General features: G+C 39.1%; 1 protein-coding gene across 1 annotated transcript in view; it reads left to right on the top strand.

The window, feature by feature from the left end:
• Positions 1–18,776, top strand: part of CNTN1 (contactin 1) — an 80,230-nt gene that overhangs the window by 59,825 nt on the left and 1,629 nt on the right. The window contains exon 13 of the mRNA XM_044678101.1: positions 3,733–3,853. Within this exon, the coding sequence (XP_044534036.1) occupies positions 3,733–3,853 (121 nt within the window). The remainder of the gene's footprint in view (positions 1–3,732; positions 3,854–18,776) is intronic.

The raw sequence follows: 18,776 nt of genomic DNA, 5'->3' as shown, positions 1-18,776 counted from the left end.
CCCTTATCAAGTCCCTTAACCCCTCGCCACGGTGGCTCTTCGGAGCCTTCTCATCCTTGCTCAAACCTCCCAAGGCTCCTCCTCCCAGCCCTCTCTCAGTGGATCTGGCCGCGTATTTTACAGGAAAAATCGAGTCCATCTGCCATGAACTCCCTCTTCTCCTCTCTTCCTTATCTCCCATCGTGTGTCTTCTGCCTCTTTTGCCTTCTTCCTCCCAGTTTCCCAAGATGAAGTGGCCTTGCTCCTCCTTATCAAGACACCCTTTGACTTGGTCAAGTGATTCCATTACATCCTGTTTCCTCCAGCAGAAGGCCCCTCAATCATCCCCATTCCTCTATGGCAGGGGTCGGCCACCTTTTTGGCCGGGAGAGCCACGAACGCCACCTTTTTTAAAAGGTCATTTCCTGAGAGCCATCCAGTGCTCACAGCGCGGCTCCTGTAAGAGTGCCTGAAAAAAATGGACTTTCTGGCTCCTGCAGAAAGAGCCCGACCTGGCCCTCCAAAGAGCCGACCCCTGCTCTACTGGCTTCTAACGTGCCCTTGTGTCCCCTTTTATGAAAAGACCCTCACTTGATCTACGCCATCCTATTTCTCTTCTGCCCTTTGCACCTAAATTCCTCGAAAAGGCCATCCCCGCTTTCCTCGCACTCTGAACCCCTTACCGTCTGAACTTATCGTCTCGCCAAAACTGCTCCCTCCAAAGTCACCAAAGGCCCCTTCTTGGCCTTTGCTCTAACCTCATTCTCTTTGGCCTCTTGGGAAGCCTTATCCAGCGTTCATCCCTCTCCTCCCGGACACTCTCTTCTCTCAAGGTCTTTAGGATACGGCCGTCTCCTGCTTTTCCTCCTCGCTTTCTGACCACTCCTACTGTGCCTCCTTTGCCGGATCATCCTCCGGATCATACCCTCTAACTGGAGCTATCCCTCAGGGTCTGCCCTGGCCTCCTCCTCTTCTTCTCTGCTGCTTCACTTGGGAGCTTCCATACATTTACTTGCCATCTTTTTCCTGATGATTCTCAAATTCACTTTTCCCGCCTCGATGCCTCTATTGGCCTCCAGTCTTGCATCTCCAACAGTCTTTCAAACATCTCCAACTGGATGCCAGTAGACGTCTTGACCTTATTATGCCCAAAAGAGAACCCACTGTCTTTCGGACTAAAGCATTCCCCTCGCCTGCCTTGCCTTTGACTGTTGAGGCCCACAACGTCGGGGTCATCCTGGATCCCTCCTCATCTCTCACCCCACACTGCCAAGCCATTGCCAAGGCCGGTTGATTTGCTCTTTGCAACGTCTTTGAAGAGGCCTCCTTCTCTCCTCCAGCACTGCCACCACTCTGATGTCCTGCTGGTGGGCCTCCCTGATCCAATCCATTCTCCACTCAGCCACTAAAGCCATTTCCCGAAAAACGCTGGTCTAATCATGTCAGAAAACCCCACCCCAACTCCGTAAACTGCAGGGGCTTCCTCTTACCTCCAGGAGTAAACACGGAATCCTCTCTTTTGCATTGAAACCCCCTCCTACCCTAACGCCTTTCTAGGCTTCTTCTGCTGCTATTAGGGACCCTGGCCTGGTTGTTCCGTAAGCGAGTCACTCTGTCTGTCTGTCTGCTCTGGACATTTTCTCTGGCTCTCCTCCATGTCTAGAACGTTCTCATCCTGCTGATTACTGACTTCCCTCGGCATCCTTGAAATCCCAATGAAAATGTGGCCTTCTGCGGGAAGCCTTCCCTGCCCCTCTTCATTCTAATGCGTTCCCCCTGAAAACTGAATAATCACCAAAGCCCAGCCGGGCTCTCTCTTGCCCACTCCTTGCTGGTTCCTCTCTGACCCCCAAAACTGTAATGAAGTCTTCAAATCAACTAAGTTCATTAAACACGCATTTGGAGCACACTCTGTCCACGGCACTATGCTATTCAGTGTCTTGCTCATGAGAGAATGATCAGGGGGCAGCTGGGTAGCTCAGTGGAGTGAGAGTCAAGCCTAGAGATGGGAGGTCCTGGGTTCCAATCCGGCCTCAGACACTTCCCAGCTGGGTGACCCTGGGCAAGTCACTTGACCCCCCCATTGCCCACTCTTCCCACTCTTCTGCCTTGGAGCCAATACACAGTATTGACTACAAGATGGAAGGTCGGAGTTTAAAAAATAAATAAATAAAAATAAGAGAATGATCAGCTCTCAGCATATAAAATACTGGGAGGAACGTCACAAATTGGTGAGAATTTTTTGCATGGACATTATAGGTTAGTTGACTTGCAAGAAGATGGATGACCACCCTGGGGTGGTTCTTGTTCAGGTATGAATGGAACTCCGTGGCTTTTCTCATATCCCTTTCAAGAATTCTGTAGCAGAACATTTACATGCTAATGACATGCACATATATAAAAACATAGACATGTTTGTCTTTGAAGTTTAAATTATGGGAAAAGAGAGCTTTTAGAATTTTAGAATTTTTTTCCATTGAAAACGTGTGTTCTGTGGGCTTCATCTCCAATTTTAAAAATTCGACATCATAAGCACACTACACCCCACATCGAAGTGAGTCACATCATTCATTGAAATCCAGGCTGATTCATTTGGCCACCAGGAGTGTATCTGGATTTGGGCGTGTTCAGATTTAGATCAGGGATTCTTTGTTGTTGAAAAGATGGATTAAAAAATGAAAAAACTCCAAGAACCTATTTTTCAGGTAGCAACTAGGCCTGCAGCTCTACCATAATTGTAGCAATTTGTATTTGGGGCCTTTCTAAGGGGCCGAGTTCTTTGGAGTCAGAGACAATGGTCAAAGTTTTCCTGGAGCCTCGCATCATTCTTGGCCCACAATGGGAACTTAATCAATGTTTGGTGTTTTTTTTTTTTTCCTATTCTATCTACTGTACATTACATGGCAGCAAAATGGCCCAATGGCTAGAGTGGCTGGCTTAGAGTTAGAAAGACTCACCTTCTTTAGTTCAAATTTAGTGTCAGACACTTACTCAGACACTGTGTGACTCTGGGCAAGTCACTTAACCTTGTTTGCCTCCGTTTCCTCATCTGTCAAATGAGCTAGAGAAAGAAATGGCAAACAACTCCATTATCTTTGCTGAGAAAACCCCAGATGGGGTCCCGGAGAGTCAGACGCCACCAAAATCAGCTGAACAACAACAACAGTTCTATTGTAGCTGCATTTTGTGAAGAGATGTTGCTTTACCATAAAGAATCGTTTTAATGCAGTTCACCTTGAGGCTATCTATGTTAGGGCAAACCGTCCAAAATCTAGTCTGGCCAAGTTTGTTATTGCGGTGATTTTAGACCATTGATTTGGTCCCATTTGGGGTAACTGTGGTAAATTCAGACAGATCAAGTAGAATAGCAGACCAAATCATAGCTCTCCGCCATGGTGGCTCTTCTGATCCCACATACATGTGTGTGTGCAGATTGAAGTGCAAGGCATTGAGACCTGGGTCACGACTGGACCCTCTCCAGTTTTGTTGCATAAATCAAGAAGGCGTCCATGAATTTGTCTCCATTCATTCTTTTGGTAGGAGTTGCAGAAAACTTAGAACTTGATATCATTCAGAAAGCATCTAACCTAATCCCTGCAAATTGTAGGGAAGAAAACCGGAAGGGACAAGGGGGGGATCGCGAGGTAACGGCTCTCCGAGGCCGTAAATAAAATGTTTGTTTTCAAAGTGCCACGTAATCGACAAAAACAAGACTGCTGGGAATGACCGCTTGGTTTATTTTCCTCCAAACAGATAGATTCCAACGGTGACTTGCTCATTAAAAATGCCCAATTGAAACACGCTGGACGTTATACTTGTACCGCTCAGACAATCGTGGATAATTCTTCCGCCTCAGCCGACCTGGTTGTTCGAGGTAAGAGTTTTCAGGCTGTTCCATTGGAAAAGCCAAAGGTAATCGATTCGTATCAATGCATAACATTTTTTAGATAATCTTGTTCAAGTGCTTAACCAATAACACTCTTGATTCCTGAAGACAGCTTTTCGCCTCGGCCTAGTAATCTTTTGTGCTTGAACCAGTGATAGATTTTGGTTTTTTTGTTGATTTTACTAAAGACGTACTATACTGTGTCGATGTTTATACTCTATAGTTCTATGTCCTCTTCTACTTCCTAACAATTCTCCTTTACTAATATTTTCGGCAAGTTGAAAATGCCAATTTTTAAAGAAATAAGAGAACATTAAAGCAGGTCCAGTCCTGGATTTGATTATTCTGGGGTTTCCATGGAAATTCGATAATTGTGCATGTTTACATAGACAGGGTGCCTTGGGGAAAGCCCATTTCCTTTGGTTTTAGCTACTGCTTCTTTGAGGGCTCTCTTGAGTGCTCATCCTTGAATATTACCTTTTCAAAAGCTGGCTAAATGGAAAACTTGCAAAGGTAAGGTAGCTATATCTTTCTTAGGGAGCTATGGATTGCTGGGAAGGAGTGGCAGCCGGCAGATATCATTTAGCAGTTAGAATGGGTATGGCTCTTTTTGAATAAAATCATCCAGAAAAATCTGCTTTTCTCTGGCTTTGCTTTCCAAACTGGAGCTTCGGTCACGGCAAATTAGAGTGGATTATATTGAATTGAACTGAATTGAATGGGACTGATCTCAAGGACTTTCTAGTTAGTACAAGAGGCACAGAAATTCTTGGAATAAAACAAAACAAAAACCATAAGTACAAAATCTAGGGACCCCAAAAGTGCAGGGTGGCACCAAGAGGGCACTAAGAGAGAGGGCGATTCCTTACCAATACTGACTGGCAAAGCACCTATCATTTGTTTGTTTGGGATCTGTTGCCTGTGGCACTTCAAGGATAAGGAACCTTCTGTACATAGCTAGTGTGTATTAGAAAGTCGGGTTAAACTCAGGTTTTCTCGACTCTAAAGCGTCAGACTCACATACCGTTCTGCTAAGGAAAAGCACTCGTTTAGAACAAAATGTTACTTGACGTCTGAGGAAGGAAAGATCATTTCTGTACCAATGTTATCGGTGAGTGAGGGGTGAACTGTTCTAGAAAGCCTTAATTAATTTATTCCCTCCCCCCCCCCAGTAGTTTTCCTGGTTGTTCAAATGAAAGAAAAGAGACAGAGACAGCCTGGTATGATGCATGAAAACATATCTATAACTTATTACCGCTTCATGGAGCATAACGTTCTAGGGGGATTGAATGAACGGTTATCATCTGTTAATCAGACTATATCTCTGGTAGCCTTTTAAAAGAATATATTGTTGTTCGATCATTTTTCAGTCATGTCCAACTCTTCTTACCCCCCTTTGGGGTTTCCGTGGCAGAGATCCTCCAGTGGTTCGTCCTTTCCTTTTCCAGCTCGTGTTATAGATGAGCAAATTGAAGCCAAAAGAGTTCATTGACTTGCCCAGGGTCACACATTAGTGAGTGTCAAATGCCAGATTTAAACTCAGGAAGAGGAGTCTTTCTGCCTCTAGTCCTGGCACTTTATCCATTGTGCCAGCTGGTTCTTAGAGGGGTCTGTTTCTTGCCTTTCCCCTCACACCTCTAGGAGGGCACACGGGTTCAGAAATTACCAAGATTTCTCTTTCCTCCCCTCTTAGTAGGCATGCTCCTTTGAGTTGCACTTGGTCAGATAGTGAAATCGTGGAGGCAGCTCCAAGTGATATGGCCCTTGGTATCAGAGAAGAGAGGCAGATGTGGATTTACACTACCTGGGATCAGGAGGAAAGCTATGCAAAAAACCCCCAAAACCAGGCCCAGAGAACCCAACCAAGAAGCTGTGAGCAGTAGGGAGCACACCATGAAAAAGGATAGGGCATGAGGCACCTAGAATGCTGGCGGCACGAGTTGTCTTGGTCACTTGTATTGTCTACATGGATGCCTTGCTAGTAGTGTTTTCTATGTGTCCATTCTTCCCATGGATATCAAATACAGTTAAGGGAATGTGGCTCTGGTTGATGTGACTGTTTGTAGCTACTCTTCTTACAATACAATGCCTTTCCTTGGATTTGATTTGTATCTATTAAACATATTCATGGTTGTGGTGACTCATGAGCTATTGGTTCTTTTAGAATATTTTACTTTTTTTCCAATTAAATGTAATAAGCAATTTTGGCATACATTGTCCTGAAATTATAAGATCTGAATTTTCTCCCTTCCCCCCCTTTCCCTGAGATGGCAAGCAATTTGATATGACTTATACATGTATGATCACGCAATACATATTTTCCTGTTGGTCATCCTGTGAGAGAATAGTCATATAAAACTCAAACCCCAAAATAAAAACACTCAAAAATAAACTAAAGTGAAGAATGCTTTGCTTTGATCTGCATTCAGACTCCATCAGTCCTTTCTCTGGAAGTGGATAGCATTTTTCATCATAAGTCTGCCAGAATTGTGCTAGATCAGTGTATTAATAATAGCTAAAGGGCAGCTGGGTAGGTCAGTGGATTGAGAGCCAGGCCTAGAGACGGGAGGTCCTAGGTTCAAATCTGACCTCAGATACTTCCCAGCTGTGTGACCCTGGGTAAGTCACTCGACCCCCATTGCCTACCCTTACCACTCTTCTGCCTTGGAGCCGGCTCCAAGATGGAAGGTAAGGGTTTAAAAAAAAATAGCTAAGTCTTTCACAGTTGATCATCATGCAACATTGCTGTTACTGTATATTATGGTCTCCTGGTTCTGCTAACTTTACTCTGCATCAGTTCATGTAGGTCTTTCCAGGTTTTTCTGAAATCATCCCAGTTATCATTTCTTACAGTGCAATAGTATTCCATCATGAACATATACCACAATTTGTTCAACCACCACCCAATTGATAGGCACCCCCATAATTTCCAATTCTTTGCCACTACAAAAAGAGCTTCTATAATTTTTTTTTGTACAAACAAATCCTTTTCCATTTTGAAGGGATATCTTTAGTATGTAGACCTAGTAGTGGGATTGCTGTGTCAAAGGGTATGCACAATTTTATAACCCTTTGGGCATTGCTCCAAATTACTCTCCTTAATTGTTGGATCAGTTCACGGCTCCACCAACAATGCACTAGTGTCCCATTTTTCCTCCAACATTTATCACTTTCCTTTACTGTCATATCAACCAATCTGATAGGTGTGAAGGTGATACCTCAGAGTTGTTTTAATTCACACTTCTCTAATCAGTAGTGATTTAAAAACATTTTTTCATATGATTATTGATAGCTTTTATTTCTTTATCAAAAAACTGTCTGCTCATATCCTTTGAGCATTTGTCAATTGGGAAATGACTTACATTCTTATAAATTTAACTCAGTTCTCTATATTTTTGAGAAATCAGACCTTTATCAGAGAACCTTGCTGTAAAGTTTTTTCCCAATTTGTTGTTTTCCTTCTAATCTTGTTTGTACAAAACCTTTTTGATTTAGTGTAATCAAAATGATCTATTCTATATCTTGTAATGTTATCTGCCTCTTGTTTGTTCATAAATTTTTTCATTATCCATATATCTGACAGCATATTCCATGCCCCTCTAATTTGCTTACAGTATCATCTTTTATGTCTAAGGCATATACCCATTTTGAGTTGATCTTAGAAGAGGATGTGAGATGTTGATCTATACCTAGTTTCTTCCATAACATTGTTCAGTTATCCCAGCAGTTTTTGTCAGATCTTTGGATTTATTAAATACCAGATTTCTGTGGTCACTTACAACTATATATTATGTCCTTAATCTATGTTATTGGTCTACCACTCTATTTCTTGGCCAGTACCAGATTGTTTATGATACAGTTTGAGATCTGATGTGGCTAGGTCCTCCTTCCTTCACTTTTTTTTTCATCAAATCCCTATTCTTTCATATAAATTTTAGTATTTTTCTAGTTCTTTAAAATAATTTTGGTGTGGTTTGATTAGTGTAGCACTGAATAAGTAAATTAATTTAAGTAGAATTGTCATTTTGTTATGTTATGAGCCATAGTTTTGGGAGTAAAGGCCATACCTTGAACCTAGAGCAATAGCTACCCTCTGGGGACTCAACCAACAATGTTTAATAAGCTGGATGGGTAATTCAGAGGAGTCCTATAAATAATTTTTAGTTTATTGATGTTATTTGTCCTCCAAATTCAGCCATTCCCCAACTGTTGAAGATTCCCTCCATTTCCAATTTTTTTGCCACCACAAAAAGAGCTGCTTTAAACATTTTTGTACATATAATCCCTTTCCTTTTCATTTGATCTCTTTGGGATACAAACCTACTAGGAAAGAGTGTACACACTTTTATTTCCCTTTAGGTATAGTTCCAATTTGTTTTTCAGAGTTTTGGGATACTTTACTCCACAAATGATACATTGATATACTTATTTGTCCCTCATTTCCTCCAGAATTGTCACTTCTGATTAGATGCAAAATATGCCTCAGAGTTGTTTTAATTTGCATTTTTCTAATCGTGATGTAGAACATTTTTTCATATGACTAGGGATAACTTTGATTTCTTCTTCTTCTGAAAACTTTTATATTCTTTGATTTATTTATCATTTTGGGAATGGCTCACATTTTATAAATTTGACTCAGTTATGTACATAATATATATTTGAGAAATGAGACCATTATTCACAGACACTTCTGTAAAATTTTTTGGTACTACTTCATTGTCTATGGTACCTCTTAGCACCAGGCTGAAGGTGACTAATTGGCCTCAAACCTATCACTGAGTTAGGGGAATGTCTACCCCAAACATCTGAAGAGTTCCCTCAGCACAATGGGCAGATGAGTACAATTTGTTCCAACAGCCACAAAGGCACCTTAAACAGGCACTGGGGAGTTTGATCAGACATGAAAAACACCAATGCATCCCAGGACATTACCATTCATCCAGACTTTTGTCTTGCCATTGGACTTTAATGTCTCTGGAAGAGAAAGTGAGATGGATGATTTTGTGCAAATCCCCCTCACTTAAATCCAGTTCATATGCAAGGGAAGATATCACCCTGTGATATCATTACTCTTCTTCAAAAATAAAGGATTAAAAAACCAGTTTCCTTGATTATTTCTTTTAATTGGGTCTAGTTTTGCTTTTGCTTCGTCTGAAGTCATGATCACTATCCCTGCGTTCTTTACTTCAGCTGAAGCATATTAGATTCTGCTCTAACCCTTTATTTTAACTCTGTATGTATCTTTCTGATTTGTGTGTTTCTTGTAAATAACATATTATTGACTAGTTTTTAATCCATTTTGCTGTCTACTTCCATTTTAAGGTGAGCTCATCTCTGGTGTGGGGAGGGAATGATTTAGAGTAATGATTACTTACTGTATATTTCCCTCCATTCTATTTTCTTCTATTTCTTCTTCTATCTCTTTCCTTTTATCCCATCCCTCCCCAAAAGTCTATTTTACTCCTAACCACCACCTCCCTTAATCTGCCCTCCTTTTTCTCATCCCCTCCCTTTCTCTTATTACCTTCATTTCTTATTTCCCTGTTGGGGAGGTTACATTTTTCTACATAACTGAGTGTGAATATATATATTCTTCCCTCTTTGTACCAATCTGACAAGAGTGAGATTCAAGCATTGCCTGCCATCTCCCTCCCCAATTTTCCTCTCCATTGTAAAAGCTCGTCCTTGTGTGCACTTCTTTTATGTGAGAAAAATTTCCCCATTCTACCTCTCCCTTCCCCCTTCTCTCAGTGCATTCCTTTTTTCTCACCCATTCATTTGTTTTGGAGATGATTCCAACATAATCAATTTACACCCATGTCCTCTGTTTATTTAAATTCCTTTAGCCGCCCTAATAATGATAAAGTTCTTGGGAGTTGCATGTATCATCTTCCAATGTAGGAATGTAAAAAGTTTAATTTTATTCAGACCCTTATAATTACTCTTTATGCTTCTCTTGAGTTTTCTGTTTAAATGTCGTATTTTCTATTCAACTCTTGTCTTTTCATTAGGTATACCTGATTAGTATACTCTATTTCATTGAATATTCTTTTTTTTTTCTCTCTGAAGGATTATAATCAGTTCTACTGGGTAGGTTATTCTTGGTCATGATCATAGCCCCTTGGCTTTCTGGAAAATCATATTCCAAGTTCTCCTTTCCCTTCAAATAGAAGCCACTAAATCTTTTAAAGATTTTATTTATTTATTCAGCTCCTCCTTTACCTTCCCAAACCAAAGAAAGCATCATCCAGCAAAATATATAGATTATGTCTTTCATATTTCACTTCTCAGTTCATTCTCTCTAGGTGAACATTCACAAGTTATTCTTCAAATATCAAATCTGTAGCTATATAATATTCCCTTGGTTTTCTTTGTTTCACTCTTCATTGTCTAATGTAGTTCTTTCCAAGTTTTTTAAAAAATTAATCTACTCAGTGTTTCTTAAAGTGAAGCCATTAAATCTTGCATGATTCTAACTCCTCAATATTGGAATTGTTCATTTTTGGATGCTGAAAGCATTTTCTCCTTGACTCTGGGATTTGGCTATAATATTACTTGGAGTTTTCATTTGGGGATTTCTTTTAGGAGGTGATCAGTGGATTATTTGACCCTCTTAATGTAAGACATCAAGAACAGTTTTCCTTGATAATTTCTTAAAATATGATGTCTAGATTCTTTCTTTGATTATGACTTTCAGGTAGTCATTAATTCTTAAATTATGCCTCCTCTACCTATTTCCAAAGCAATTGTTTTTCTGAAAATGTATTCTACATTTTAGTCTATTTTTTTCTTTCTTTTGACCTTGTTTTATTGTTTTTTAATGTCTCATGAAGTCATTAGCTCCCACTTACCCGATTCTAATTTTTTAGAAGTTTTTTCTTCAGTGAATCTTTGTACCAACTTTTCCATTTGGCCAATTCTACTTTCTACAGAGTTCTTCTCTTCAATGGATTTTTGTGTCTGTTTTTACCATTTGGCCAATTCTCTTTTTTATAAAGTGCCATTTTCTTCAGTATTTTTGTGCCTCTTTTACCAAGTTATTAATAGTTATTAATTCTTTTCATTTTTTTTTTGCATCACTCTCATTACTTTTGCCAATTTTTCTCTACCACTCTTGTTTCTTTCTTTAAAGAATCTAGGAACCTATGTGGGGTTTGGGTTCAGTCATTATTTTTCTTTGAGACTTTTTTTGATAGCTTTTTTTTTGGTGTTGTTTTGTTATTCTGAGTTTATGTCTTAGTTTTCCTTGCCACTATAGTAGCCTTTTCTGGTCAAATTCCTTTTTGTTGTTTGTTCTTTTTTCTAGTACATTTTTTTGACTTTGAAATTTATGTTAAACTTTGGCTTTGCCAGTGGAGGTGGGGAGCCATTGTCCCAAGCTTCAGGCTATATTGTGCTGCTGTTTTTAGAGCTATCCCTGGAGGTCTGCAAGTTTTTAATGCTTCCAAAATGGTGTGATCTTGAGAGAGGTCTGGTTACTTCTTTCTTTTTCTACACTCTGGTCCTGGGTGGAAGAGTCCTTTGCTCCTCTGAAGCTACAAGAATTAACACTCCTCCTTGCTTTGTAACTGTAACCAGGGCCCCTGCTGGCTTGTAACTAACCATCAGTGTTCCTCTCTACCCAGAACTGGGACACAAAACTATGTATAGGCAATTGAGTTGCCAATCAGTGCTAGCTGTGTTCATTACCAGAAAAGAGACTCCTGTTATCTCTTTAAGACCAGTTATCCAACCTCATTACCATCTCTGGACTGAGAGACCCAAAGCTGCTACAACTGCTGTTACTGTCATTGTAAGTGTGGTCTTCAGACAGGCATCCCCTCCCAGCTCCCAGTGTCTCAGAGTTTTATTGCTTACCTCTAAGTTTTCTTAAATCCAAAAAATGTCTCACCCTAACATTTTGTTAGGGTGGTTCTGCCGCTCCAAAATTTAAAGTTGTTATAAGTAGAATATTGGGTGAATTTGGTTGGCTCCTGATCTACCGTCTTGGCTCCCATAAATGCTTCTTCACTTGATTTGGCTCATGGGAAGACCTTTAGTTTAACTCCATTACAAATTAGTTTTACTTTAATTAGATTTATTTATTTTAGATAGATACTCTTTATATTAAGGAAAGGTTTCTTTATTAATGTTTTCTAGTTTGAAAGAACAGAAATGTTTATGTTTTATCCAAAGCTTTTTTTTTGCATCTATTATTATGATTTTTGTTGTAATTATTTATTGGTCCATCATATTGATAGTTTTCCTAATATTAAATTAATCTTGAATTCTTATTATAAACCCAATTTGGGATATATAATCTTTGTGATATGATACTATAATCTCTTTATCAGTGTTTTATTTTTTTACAACCTTATTTTCTGTCTTAGATACAATACTAAGTATCAGTTCCAAGGCAAATAAGGGCTAGACAATTGAGGTTAAGTGGATTGCCGAGGGTCACATATACAGGGAGTGTTTGAGGCTATATATGAACTCAGGACCTCCAATCTCTAGGCCTGGCCCTCTTATTGAGGACCACCTAGCTACCTCTTTGCTAATGTTTTATATAAAATTTTTTGCCTCAATGTTTCTTTACTTTCTATTATTTAATTTCCTCTCAAGTATCAAGACTATATCACAGAACAAATTTAATAGGACTGCCTTTGTCTTTAATTTTAATAGTTCCTTCAGAAACCCTTTATTTAATAGAATTTTTATTTTATGCTTGCCAACATAATATATGTTTAATGTTCCTGGACTTTTGAATTCGTGAAGTTCTAGGCCCTAATACGTAGTCATTTTTTACAAATGTGCTATGTAGAGGTAAGGAAGAACATTTCTGTACCTGGTATGTTTTCTCATTAATATCATTCCCTTTAATTAAATTATTAATTATTTCTATAACTTATTTTTTAACTTAAGATTGTTATTTAGTCTCAAATTAATTTTAATTATTCTTACATTATGCTCTGAAAAGGATGCCTTTATTATATCTCCTTTTCTGCATTTAACTATCATGTTTTTGTACCCTAATATATGGCCTATTTGTGTAATGGTACCAAAACCACTGAGAAAAAAGTATACTCTTTTCTATTCCCATTTAATTCTCTCTAGATAGCTATCATATTTAACTTATCTAAGATTCTATTCATCTCCTTGATTTCTTTCTAATTTATTTTTTGGTTAAATTTATGTAGTTCTGAGGTGGAAAAACTGAAGGCCCCTACTATTATTGTTTAGTTATCTATTTCCATCTGTAACTCATTTAGCTTTTCCTTTAAATATTTGGATGCTATAACATTTGCTAGATATAGGTTTAATAGTGATAATGCATCATTGCCTATCATAACTTTTAACATAATGTTTCCCTGTTTATCTCTTTTGATTATATCTATTTTAGCTTAAACTTTGTCAGAGATTATGATTGCTTCCTCTGTTTTTTTTTTAATTAGCTGAAGCACAGAATATTTTTCTCCAGCCCTTTATTTTTTCTCTGTTTATCTCTCATTTTTTAAGTCTGTTTCTTGTAAGCAACATATTTACAGATTTTGGTTTTTGATCCATTCTACTATCTATTTCTATTTTATAGGTAAATTCATCACATTCATATTCAAAGTTAGAATTATTAGTTGTATATTTCCCTCCATTATATTTTCCCTCATTGTTTGTTCTTGTCTTTCTCTCCTTTTGCTGTCTCTCTCCTCAGACATCTTCTTTCTTCTGTCCAATCAGTGCCCCTTCTTTGACCCCCTCCTTTATCCTCCCCCTTTGCCCTCCTAATTCTAAATCAGCCCACCTTTCTATGGGTCCCTCCTTTATTCCATTTTCCTTACCTCCTATCCCCTTATCTTGCCCTCCTATTCCTTGATATGTATTCCTTTCTAGTAATCCCTTCCTTTTCTTATCTCTTTCCCCTCTTTTCTCTTAATCTGCACTCTCTATAATGTAATGTAGAGCCAGCTCTTCATTAACAGGAATTCCAATGACTCTAATGGCGTTGGTGATAAGGATGAAGCAGAAATTGAGAACCATCAAGCTAACACGTTAGCTCATGACTGCTCCAACAGCCCCCAAGCTTGTGCTTTATTTTATACATTTTTCCCAAGAACAGTTTTTTCTACAAAGTACATTTGAAATCACAGCTGTATAGAAAACTCAAGGTCACAGTTGGCATATAGCACACAAATTTTTTTCTCATGTAGATTACACCCAGACAAGACAGAGTTCAAGATTAAAGGATGAGCCTTACTTTATCTAAATTTTATTTTAGTAAAAGCTTCCCATAATTCAAAAGATATGTTAAATAATGAGCCTTTAAGATTGTGGGGTACAGCTCGAGGTGGGAAGGTACTAAAGTGAGAATGGAATTTGCTTGGACCTGCCATGCTGCTTCCTTCGGACATCTGAAGCAGAGAGGAAAAGATACAAGCAGCTTCTGCTATTTTCTGCTATTCTCGGCTGAGGGAAAAGGCTGTTAACTCATTAAATGTTGGTTTACTATAGGGCACTTAGGGGGTTCCCATAGGACTTGAGGCTATCCTAAAAATCTAGATTATAATACTTTCAATAATAAAAAGTGTTGATCAGAAGGGATTCACAGAGAGGGGTCAGATTAGGTAACCCATTCATCCTGTGGCCCAATTTTTAAGCCATAAGAATCAGCACAGGACTTTGCCATCTGTATTGATTTTCATGGCACCCTGATAAAGATCCTATTTCTCTGAGTGGCTCCCGGAAACTCTCTTTCCCCCTCTTATTCCCTTAAGAGGATTCTTAGTCCCTACCTTATCTTATTCCCTCATCCTTCTGTTTCTACATAAGTTAAGAAGATTTTTTTACCCTTCTGGTTGTATATGTTATTCCCTCTATAGCCCAGATCTGATGAGAATAGGGTTCTAGTACTACTAAGCTCTCCACCCCTTCCTTTCCTTCTCTGCAACAGTTTTTCCACTCATGCCTCTTTTATATGAGATAATTGCTCCATTTTACCTCTTTCTACCTTATTTTATTATTATTTTTAAATCATTTCATTATATTCATCTTGAACTTAAATTTTATATCTATAATGTTCTTTCAAATTTCCGAAGTAATGATGTCATTCTTATGGGTTATAGATTACATTTTCTCACATGAGAAATAAACAATTTGGCCTCGTCAGGTCTCTTACAGTTAATCTTTCATGTTTACCTTCTTATTATTCATATAGATCAGATTTTCTGCTACGTTCCGACTTTTTCTCTAAGAACAGTTGAAACTCCTTTAGTTCATTAAATACCCATTTTTTCCCTTGGTTAATTATGCTCAGCATTTCTGGATATGTTATTCTTAGTTGTAATCCCAGCTCCTTTGCTCTTCAAAATATTGTGTTTCATGCTCTTCATTCTTTTAATGTTGAAACTGCTAAGTCTTAGGTTATTCTGACTGTAGTTCCATAGTATTAAAATTCTTTTTTCCTGTTGCTTTTAGTATTTTCTCCTTAACCTGTGCATTTTCATGTTGGGATCTCTTTGCAGTAGTGATCAGTGGATTCTTTCAATTTTTATTTTGCCCTCTAGTTCTAGAAACTCGTGGGCAATTTTCCTTAATTATTACTAGAAGTATGGTGTCTAAACTCTTTTTTGATCATAATTTTCTGGAAATCTGACAGTTCTTATATTTTCTCTCTTATGTCTATTTTCCAGGTCAGTCATTTTGTTAATAAGATGTTTTTATATTCTATTATTTCATTCTTTTTATTTTGCTTTTTTATTTCTTGTTGTCTTAGAAAGTCATTAGTTTTCCCTTATCTATTTCTAATTTTTAATGAATTATTTTCTTCCAGGAGTTTTGAGATCTCTTTTTTACAGATGGGTGATCTTTATTATGAAATTTTCTTGATTTTTCTTGCATTGCTCTTATTTTTTCCCTTTGTTTTTCCTCAACTTCTCTCATTTGGTTTTTGAAATCTTTTTTATGCTCTTCCAAAACTCTTTTTGGACTTGTGGCTATTTGGTGTTTTACTTGGCTATTTTAGAAGTTGGTGTTTTAACTTTGCTATTCTCCAAATTTAAACCCAGTTGTTCTCTGTCCCTATTATAGTTGGGTTCTTTCTTTTTGGGTTGCTCATTTCTCTTCAAATGTTAGTGACCAGATAGATAGGCTTAATCGTTTGTTTTATGCTTGAATTAGCTCTGTTACCAGGGTATAAGGGTTGGTGACTCAGGTTCCAAGATTTTTTTTGTGTTTATTATTTCCTGAGCCATTCTTAGTTCTTCCAATTTCTATACTCCAGAGCCAGGTGTAGTCCTTGCTTACCTCAGCTCAAACCTCAATCTGTGATTGACCTCAGGTCCTCCTAAAGCCCTAGGAGCTAGGAATAATAGCTCCCCCCAGCCCCAGTTCTGCCACTGCAAGCAGACAGTTCACTTCCCACCTGGGATGGTAGCCTGGTACTCAACTCTCCTGCCAGTGTTGTAATAGGGGAATAAAGCAAGTGGATGGGGTTTGTGGGTCCCTAAGTCAGTAGATAGGAAAGGAGGGTGCAATAGTGGAGGTAGTAAATTGAGGTGGTAGGAGATGTAAGGGAATGGCTGAGTTTAGGGAAATATGAGATGTTGATGTCTAAAGAGCGGCAAGGGGAGAGGATGAGGTAATTGGGCAGGCAGCTGCAACAGGGAGACAGACTGGGTACACAGGCTTGAGACAGAGACACTGAAGGGAAACAGGCTGAACCTTCCCAGGTAAGAGTGGTCGACCCCCCAGCTGTGGGTGACTGGGATCCTCTGGAGCTGAAGCTGCAACCCTCACAGTTGCTCCCATGGGTGCAACCTGTTGACTACAGCAATATCTACCCCAGAGATAGAGGCTCCTAAGTAAAGTAGACTAGGTGAGGTTGTCCGCACTTCCGCCAGGGTTTGTGGCTAATTGATCGCTCAGTGTTTGCTCCAAGGTGCTTGCACCTCAAGGAAAAGGTCAGAGATCCTCCTGCCACGTTGTCCCTGGCTGCTCAGTTTCACTCCTGACTTTTTTCTGTCTTTGTTGCTTTTAGCATTGATTCTGTGGAGTTATTTCCGATTGTTTGTCGGGGAGTTTGGAGAGTGGGGCAATCTGATACCCTGCCCCAACATCTTCCCACATCTCTCCATCAAAATCATATTCCATTCTCCAAATGATGGGAAGCTTCTCATTTTCCACTTCTTCGCCACCACAGAAGATCCCCGCACATTTTTGTACATTTAGTTCCTCTTCTCTTTTCTTCGATCCCTTTGAGACATAGGTCTGGTAGTGATATTGCTAGGTCAAAGGGTTTTGTAATTATATATATAACACAAATATCCTCCAGAATGCTTGGACCACTTCACAACTCCACAAATAGCGCAATAGTGTCCCTATTTTTCCCAGACAAAGAGAGGAGAGGAAACGGAGGCACCGATTTTGTATTATTTTGTTAAGGAATTTCTCAGAGAATGGCATGGGAGATATAGAATGATAGCTAACGTGGATGTTAATGTTTTTGTTTTGTTTTGTTTTGAGGAGGCATAGACATGATTGAAAGCCATGGGGAAGAGGCCAATAGATAGGGAGAAGCTGAAGACTGAGAAAGTTGGAATGATAGAAGGAACATTATACTACCGATAAGGAGAGGGAATTGACTCTAGCAGAGGAATTTGTCTTGGCAAGAAGGTGGTTTACCTTGCTACTCAAGAAGGAATGAAGCAGATGGTCCCAGTGAAGTTAGGCAAGGAGTTCTTACTTAATGGTTTCAGCTTTTTTTCAATAAGTATGAGAAAGTAGTCATCAGCTGGAAGAATGAGGGGAGGAGAAGAGGTTGCCATGAAGGACTTCTCAGAAGGGACAAAAAATATTTGGAATAATTGCTGTGGTGAAGAAGAAAGTAAGTTGATTAGGCTTGTCTGGATGTAGTGAAGGGCCAGTTGAAACGATGTAACATAAGTTTGTAGAGAATCCAGTCAGTGTAGGATTTGGCTTTGTTGTGTGTTTTTTTTTCAGAGCTTCTACTTTTGGGGGGAGGAATTTTCCACCTCGTATTCCATTTTCCCCATGCTGCTCTTTGTTGTTATAAATTCCACATGGAAAGTTCTGGTTTCAGTCCTCATTTCATTCTTAGTTTCTTCTTTTTTAGAATTTTACTCCTCCTCATTTGGGAGTCTCTGGGATGTTCTCTGGGAAGTCTGCAGGAGTTGCTCTTTCATCTGCTAATAGCCATTTGTCTTCCTTTACAGAAGATTTGTTCATTGTTGCTTGGTTGCTTTTTGAGGTTATATTCATTCATCCGTCTGTCTTTCTGTTGATTCTGTTGATTCATCCTCTTGGTAAACTGGCCAGTCTCTGTGGTTCTCATTTGAATAGCCTGGTAGATGATTGACATTTCCATAGTGCTTTAAGGCTTGTAAAACACTCTCTAATTTCCTGCTGAACCTAAGATTTTATCAGCATAGAAAATATGACTTTCTCTGTGAAAGTAGATCAACACTTTCTCCATACTTTCTAGGGGTAGAGAATTGATCTACCCGGGATCTCAGAGCCATTTATGTGGCAGAAAAGGGACTTGAATTCAATTCTTTCTACCTCTGGGGCCAGCTCCCTATATTCCATTTCACAAAGCACTTCAATTCATTGTATAACTCATCCTCAAATAGCCTGTGGAGTGGATGTCACAAGCATTATTATTATTATTGCCCTTTTACAGAAGAAGACACTGAGACTCAGGGAGGTTAAGGGACTTGCCAAGAGTCACACGACTAGCAAGAGTTAGAGGCACCATCTCAGTGCGGCTCTTCCATACTCCAAGTCTAACACTGAGTGCATATATCAGTCTGGATGGAAGGTAGGGGAGAGAGAGAGAGAGAGAGAGAGAGAGAGAGAGAGAGAGAGAGAAGAGAAGAGAAGAGAAGAGAAGAGAAGAGAAGAGGAGAGGAGAGGAGAGGAG

The sequence above is a fragment of the Gracilinanus agilis genome, chromosome 5 (assembly GCF_016433145.1).
Source record: "Gracilinanus agilis isolate LMUSP501 chromosome 5, AgileGrace, whole genome shotgun sequence".
NCBI classification, from domain to species: domain Eukaryota; kingdom Metazoa; phylum Chordata; class Mammalia; order Didelphimorphia; family Didelphidae; genus Gracilinanus; species Gracilinanus agilis.
This window is presented reverse-complemented; position numbering and strand designations above follow the sequence as displayed.